The sequence below is a fragment of the Protomyctophum bolini genome (genome assembly GCF_963924005.1).
Source record: "Protomyctophum bolini genome assembly, chromosome: 21".
In the NCBI taxonomy this organism is placed as follows: Eukaryota; Metazoa; Chordata; class Actinopteri; order Myctophiformes; family Myctophidae; genus Protomyctophum; species Protomyctophum bolini.
The window spans coordinates 26,116,178-26,124,187 of record NC_137882.1 but is presented as its reverse complement, the minus strand read 5'-3'; the positions used below and the strand labels follow the sequence as shown (position 1 = coordinate 26,124,187).

The window sequence follows — 8,010 nt, the reverse complement described above, 5'->3', positions numbered from 1 at the left end:
ACTCTCTCTCGCGCGCGCGTGTGTGTGTGTGTCGGGGTGGTGTTGCATGGTGGAGGGGGCCGAGGGGCGGAGGGGGGGGGGGGGGGGGGGGGTTGGTACGTTGGAGAAGAGGTGCTGGCGTCCCGCCAACACTGACGAAAGCTGCTTAGCCCTCCCTGCAGTTACCATGGATACAGCGAGGAGCAGCACCCAGCGTGTCTGGCTGTGTGTGCGTGTGTGTGAGTGTGTGAGTGTGTGAGTGTGTGTGTGTGTGTAAGAGAGACAACAGAGGGCGAGTGAGAGAGAGAGAGAGAGAGAGAGAGAGAGAGAGAGAGAGAGAGAGAGAGAGAAAACCATCAGGCAGGCGTTAGACCGAATCAGTGTGGGAGGGAGAGAGCATCAGGCAGGAGGACAGACAGAGAGAGAGAGAGAGGGGGGGGGAGTGCGTGTGTGTGTGTTAGAGGAAGAGGATAGTGACAGAGTGGTATAGAGTGCTACATAATAATGGAGGTGCAGTCGGAGTGCGCGGAGCCTCCTCCCGCGGCCGCGACCCCTCTGTGCGACCCCCAGCCGCCACCACCTCCGCCCGCGGCGGGGAAGATCAACAGAGCCGCCTTCAAGCTGTTCGGCAAGCGGCGCTCCGGCTCCGGCATGGCCGGCTTCTTCTCCTTCAGGAACAAAGGGGCCGCGGCTGCAGCCAGCAACAACAACAACCACGCTAACGACGCTAACGGGAGCTCGGGGGGAGCCAACAACGGCTGCTCCTCCTCCTTCTCCTCGTCGTCGGCGGAGATCATCCGGAGCAAGACGCACGACGGCCTGGCGGTGACGACGACGGCGAGCGGAGGAGCGGCCAACGGCGGCGGCGCGGTAGAGGCCGCCTCTAGCCAGCCGGGCGGGGGGGCTAGGGGGGGCCGGGAGGTGGGCACGGTGCGCTCCCTCGGCAAGTCGCTCAGCTTCTTCTCGCTGCTCCGGCGGGGGAGTCTGAGGGCGAGCGGCGGCGGCGAGAGCGGCGGAGGAGGAGGGGGGGCGGGCCTCGTGGGCAGGAGAGGGAGGGGCCTGAAGGGCCTGTTCAGCAGCATGCGCTGGAGGCGGAAGGACAAGAGCGTCGGCGGCGGGGACGGCGAGACCGCGGCGGCCGCGGTGGTGCCGGAGGGGAGAGAGGCTCGCCGCGACGGGAACCACGGCCGGCGCGAGGAGGCCGAGAAGGACATCACGCTGACGCTGGAACCCCCGCCGCCGCCGCCGCCACACCAAGCCCTGGGGGAGGAGGATGATGGGAGCACGGCGGAGGACCGGAGCCTCCCGGGACGGCCGGAGACATGCCGACGTGCCGCCAATGTCGCCGCCGCCGCGAGCCCCCCGCCGCCGCCACACGGCGTCGACGAGCTGCCGCCGTGCAGCGAGCTGGACTCCTCCTCCGTCTTCCCGTACACGCCCACAGACTCGCCGCTGCACGGTGGCACGGCGGCCCCTCCCCCCCCCCTCCTCTTCCTCTCCAAGGCCAACAAGACGACCTCCGTCTCCAGCTACAGCCCCCCGCCCTCGGCCACGCCCCCGCTGGACCCCCCCTCGGAGCCCTCGGCCTCCCTCCTCCTCTTCACCGACGTCACCTCCCTCAAGAGCTTCGACTCGCTGACGGGCTGCGGCGACATCATCGCGGACGCCGACGAGGAGACGCCGCCGGGGGGTGGTGCGGTGGGGAACGGCGGCAGCGGCAGCAGCAGCAGCAGCAGCGGGGGAGGAGGCGTGGGCGGCACGGGGGGGGCAGCGGGCGAGAGACCGACGACGGGCGCCGGCGGCGCGTCTCGAGGGTCGTCGCCGTGCAAAACCGCCGCTGCCTCCCTGCCCGCCAGGGCCCGGGCAACGGCGGCGGCGCCCCCGCCGACACCTCTGCCTCAGCAGCAGCACCAACACCCGCAGACCGGCAGCGGGGTGGTCGCCTACATGGGCGGCGGGGAGGAGATGGCGAGCCCCGAGGGCGTGGACGACGCCGACATGCAGGGACTCTGGCACATGCTGCCCTCCACGGGGGACAACTCCCCCGCTCTGCCCCCTCGCTCTCATCAGACGCCCGCCCCCTCCTCCTCCGCCTCCTCCTCCTCCTCCAACACGCCCGGCGGCCATCATCATCATCATCACCGAGCGGTGGCGGCCCCCGCCCTGAGGGGCGGAGAGCGGAACAAGCCCCCACCCCAGGTCAAAGCTTTGGGCCTCAGCAAGATTCCCGTGGTCGGGGGAGGCGGGGGAGGAGGAGGCCGCGCGGCGGCGGCCAAGCCCCCGCTGCCACACGGCCGCCATGCCGCCGCGTGCACGTCGCCGCCCGGGGACAAGGAGCCGCTCAGCGACGAGGGCTACTGGGACACGCCCTCGGCCACGGCCACGCCCGACGAGGGGGGCGGCGTGCAGCCGCGGAGCAATAGGACCGCACTGATGTCGCGAGACAGCTGCTCCGGCGACCACCTGTACGACCTCTACAACGACCCCGAGGAGGGGGACGACGAGGGTAAGGCTGCACAATAATGTCGTTGTTGTTATCGTGAACATTGGTGTATCGCGATATATCATCGATATATATGTCGATATATCGTCAATGTATCGTCCATTTCTAAAGCCATAGCAACATCCCGTCCATGCTAGCTTTCGTTGTTGCTACACTTTAGATTATCAAAGTACAAGTGTGGGAAGTTCTGGGGAACCCAATAGCTCCTATTGTTGTTATTGTTATTATGCTTTTTTTTTCACGTTTAGTTTTCAATGTTGCAAAAAATATAGAATATTAAATATTTACGGTAACGGCGTATATCTTATATAAACATTGCGATGTTTGGCGTGATCACCGAGATGTGACCTTTTTGTCCGTATGTGGCGCAGCCCTAGGCGGAGGCGAGGAGGACGACCTCGCCTGCAGCACGCCCTCCCCGTCCACCGAGCACAAGCTGAGCCCGCCCTCCGCGACCACCCCGCCATCCTCCGCCTCCTCCAGCTCGTCCTTCCGCTCCCTGAAAGGCAGCGCCAGCCTTCCCCGCCCCGACTCCAAGATCCCGATAAGCGTCGGCGGCGGCAGCAAGCCCTGCACGCCCCCGCACTCCGTGAGCCAGTCGGCGCTCTCCTCCGTGGTGGAGGCCTCATCCGTCGTCGACGACCCCCCCCCTCCTCCCCCGAAGACGACGGAGGCTTCGGCACCGGCTCGCACGCGGATCCCCGTGTCCAAGGTGCCCGTCCGCCGCTCGGCCGGCGGCAACGCTTCCAGAGGACACCGGAAGTAGCTGTCGGGGGAGCTCCCCCCCCCCCCGCGCATTGAGTCAACGCTGAGGATTTTACTGTGTACGAGTCCATGGAACCGAGGGTACATTTCTAAAGTGCTGTTTATGTGGAGCCAAAAGATTTCTCACACCCGTGAAAAAAATGTTGAGCTGAAGAGCTAAATTGCCAATAAATTCCCCTCAAATCTTAAAAAAAAGCTCTCATTCCTGAAGTGTTTTGGCTCACGACCCTGCTCTCGGGTATAATCAATGTTTTTGTTCATTTGGGGAAAGTCACGAGGAGACTCCAAAGGTTTCTTTACGACTTCACAGTGCTTGGCGGAGCCTTCCGGGGGCTTCGGAGGTTGACTCTTGACAATCCATAGACTTTGGAACTAAGTTGAGCTTCGCTTTGAACACGTTTGCCATCTACTCGCTGGGATAAGTTCCTGACCTCCTGCAGAAATGCAGTGCCACGGGCGATGTGTTCAAAAGGACCTTTTTAAGAGGAACTGGCGCAGTGGGCCTATTTAATTTTGGCGGCCACTCTTCTCTCTATCTCAGTGATATCTGATGGATATTCTGGACAGCCTTCACATCTACAAAACACAACAATATCCTTTTCTCTTCAACTCAATTTACACACTAGAGGATTTTTTTTAATGAAGGGTTTTTTCTGCTTTATTTTTTCACTTATTCTTTTCATCTTGTCTAATCTGTAACAAATTACCTCCTAATCCTCTGCTGTTAGAGCCAAAGTTCTAAGAGTCAAACCTTCAACGGTGCAAACACACTACAAAACAACTTGCTGGAATTAGTTTAGAATTATAATTTTTTGTTTGAAGGTGGATAATGTCTGACCGCACACTGACCAACACGGATTTGCAAATATAAACGGCTAAATAAGCGCTGAGGTCTAAACACATGTCTTAACCTAACGTTATGGAACTGTGGAATTCCTACCAGCGTCCATCATTTGCCCCATGGCTAAGGTACACTTCTTTTTAATATCATGGACACCCCCATAACTCTGAGAGCGTACAACTGTTTGTTTGTATACTCTCAGAGTTACAGACCTGTAAGCGTCCCTTTGGAATCCCCTCAAGAGCCCCTGGAGCCCACTTTAAGAACGACTGCTGAGACAAAGGGGATGGGACGCCCTCTTCACTTTCTGGAATAGACCTTTCTGTTTTTCACACGCGGGTGACCTGCAGGGTTCGGATCAACCCGTCCCGGGTCTGTTGCATTATGGACCACGATGAACCCACACTGCATCACTTTGAAATGCATCTATAGAGCGTCAGTCTCTGGGATTTACAGCCACTTGAATGCTGAACCAACAGAAAACCTGCAAAACTATCGCAATTATCCCAAATACTGAAGCTTGCTTGCACTGATTTCTGTCTCTCTCTCTCTCTCTCTCTAACTCTCTCCAACTCTCTCTCTCTCTCTCTCTCTCTCTCTAACTCTCTCCAACTCTCTCTCTCTCTCTCTCTCACAGACACATGCATGGACACATACCAACACTCACTTTTTCTGCATGTGGTGTCTAATACAAGGCACAAAGGTCAGGGAATCCCATTTATTACAAAAGGATCTTACAGTATATTCACACACACACACACACACACACACGCACACACACACACACGCACGCACGCACACACACACACACAGGGAAATGTTCTGCTTTGAGGACACACACACGAACACACATTTTTTTCTACTAATATTTTCTTCTTCACCGACTTTATTGCCGGTTTTATAGACTAACGCTTTCAAGGACATGCTGCACACAGAACTTCAACTGTGACCGCGCCGCTTTTGTTAACAGACTGATGGTTGTGTATGTGGAAGAGGACTCTATAGAGGAGGGATAATGGACACATAGGGCTGTATTTTGCGTGTCTTAAGTACCAGGTCTTATTCCCTAACTTGAGTAAACTAAAGACCTGGAGGCGTAGTCAATGCCATTTGGCTATTCTGAGTGGCCAAAGAGCATTGACCACACCTCCAGGTCTTTAGTTTACTCAAGTTAGGGAATAAGACCTGGTACTTAAGACACGCAAAATACAGCCCATAATGTAGGCTCTCGTTGACGCAGCAGAGGCACCCGTGTTGTTTTATACCCAGAGAGCGACAGACAGCCAGGGATAGTCCCGTAACGTAACGGTGCTACCAACTGAGCCAGTGGCTGTCAACCCGTTTCATTTCAAGGCCCATTGTTTATTCGGCTTTTGAGCCGATGACATTAAAGGCTCATACATACTCCAGTTTTTGGTGATAGGTTATCACCGTTTTAGGTGATAGCTTATCACCTAAAACGGCGATAAGAGTTGATAGCCTGTTTAATAAACCAGACCGAATCAGCCGTTGGCAAAATAAAATTACGGTCTGGAGAGGCTCAATTGTACGCCCATTTCCTACACCAGAGAAATGGGGCGGCCAATCGGGACACGGTATGCAATATGGGCGGGTACAGTGACTTTCAATGCTTGAGACCTTTGACTGACAGTAGCTCTGACCAATTGCGTCAAATAGAAAATGTTTCAACCCGCCCCCCCTGGAAATGAAATCCAAGCTGAGCCTCCCCAGACTAATATCCCGCGGTCCGTGCGATATTAGTCTGGTTTATTAACCAGGCTAAAGAGTTGAAGCCATCATACTCGCAGTGATGTCCTTAATGATTGACCCCGCCTCCCTGTGGTTTACCCAACTTCTAGACCAATCAGTGAACAGGGTGATAGCTCCAGAGTGAAAAGACTTGTCTGATAGTAAAAACGGAGAGATGGGTCTGTGTCCGCGGTGATAGCTGATCATCACCGTCGTAATGGTGTAGTTTTCCAAACCTTTAAAAACGACACCGTGGTGATAACCTATCACCAAAAACTGGAGTATGTATGAGCCTTTAGCCTCTCAGACACACAACTAAAGAATGTTTTGTGGTCAATGGATAAGACTTAAGGTCGTTGGATAAGGTCGTTGGATAATTTCCATGCTTTTGGCAAACGTTGATCAAAATAAATAAAGAAATCTACATTCTCTAATTGTGTAGACTTCTTGTAAAATGAAGTAATGCAGATCTATGTTTAACAATAATGTAACTCTTGAGGTTTCATTTTACGCTCTCAAGAGTGGTACTGTACTGTACTGTACTGTACTGCACAAGCCTAGTGTCTGTGCGTTAGCTTGTGCAACAGTGACACTTGGTGGTGAACAAACGCTATAACGCCATTTTCGTGCTCGGACACAGGGACAGACCCATGGGGACACAGCCACACACATAGCTGTCTATAGGAGTGGTTGCACCACTCAAAAATCTATAAGGGTCCATTTGGTAACTCTCCATCATTTAGCTGCAGGGACCGGCCTCAAGGACCACTATGGTGGTCCCCGGCCGGAAGACTGGTTGAAAACCACTGAACTGATCCTAGATCTGCTCCACACTCCGTACAATTAGCGATGTACTAGGAAATGAAAACCTCATGCATTCTCCCATCGGCACTTCTAATATAATTTATTTAAAGACGGTTACGCCGCGGACAAAGCCAACTCGGATCGTGACAAATCATGACAATGAACACAATGTTTTGGGCCGATCAAATAATTTATAAGACGAAAAACAAAACAAATAGTGTTGTCTCCTGACTTTCTTTTCTTCTTTCTAATGATTTGATCGGCCCAAAACATTGTGTTCATTGTCATGATTTGTCACGATCCGAGTTGGCTTTGTCCGCGGCGTAACCGTCTTTAAATAAATTATATTAGAAGTGCCGATGGGAGAATGCATGGGGTTTTCATTTCCTGGGCCACTCGTTTTTCTGAAAGGGGCTCTATAGGCTAAACTTCCGCGCGCTCGAGCCATTGAGTTATAATTATATTTCTGGCACTCTTCCGGGTGCTTCAAAACGCAACTGAGCAACTTCCACTGAAATTAATAGTGCGGGGGGGGTGGGTGGGACGACATCACAGGAGAGCAGAGCGGACATTATGTTTGATTGGAAGCACCGTTACAGGCCAGGGTTAAGAGACAGGGTAGGGTGAACAACCAATCATTCTCAACTGCTTGGTTGCGACCAACACCACGTCCATGATGAATTATAGGACAATGTTGTTGCAGATAGATACAGAAAATAAACCTTACAGTGTAAGAGTTGTAGTTTTTTTTTTTCAACTTTCTGGATAGCATCACAATCTGTATTCAGATTCCAACCGTCCTTTTCTAAACCACCATTCTGCAATTGTTTGTTTTCTTTTCACACTTTTGTGGGGACACAAGTGGAAGAGTTACATGTTTTCTTAGGCACACTGAATGTGTTGAATACAAACTTTTGTAAAGGTTACACTGTGCCTCGCCCGCTGCCTCGCATATACATGTAAGCGCCACTTGTTTTAATAATGAGAGGGGCTTTCTGGCCCATGCAGGCCATGCAGAAAGGCTTTTGTCAGCCATTCATCAGTGAGACGACTTACAGGAGCTGGGGATAGGCATGGGGGTTTCCCTCTCCTGTCTGCCGCGTTCCCTCTGGGGGGAAAAAAAACATGTTGGTTTCACTCATCTTAGCAACATGGACACCGCAGTGACATAACTCTGAGCATCAGTGTATACGTCACGGGGCGTCTGTTGCGTTCTGTGAATCTAGAATGTGAATTGATCCTCGTCACTGATACAGGTTCAGGGTGTTTCAGCCTTTTAATGGCTCTGTCCAGCAAAAAAAGGCCACTGAGAAATCGGATTACAGGCCTGCAGTTTAAAAGGGGGGGATTTCTTGCCCAGATGAAAGGA

At 53.6% G+C, this 8,010-nt stretch overlaps 1 protein-coding gene across 1 annotated transcript; it reads left to right on the top strand.

Annotated features, from left to right (window-relative positions):
• Nucleotides 1-483: 483 nt before the first annotated feature.
• Nucleotides 484-3,248, top strand: amer2 (APC membrane recruitment protein 2; the record flags this gene model as incomplete). The annotated part of the gene is made up of 2 exons (XM_080793812.1): nucleotides 484-2,485; nucleotides 2,860-3,248. The coding sequence occupies 2 exons, from the start codon at nucleotides 484-486 to the stop codon at nucleotides 3,246-3,248; spliced, it is 2,391 nt and encodes a 796-aa protein (XP_080649938.1).
• Nucleotides 3,249-8,010: the final 4,762 nt, after the last annotated feature.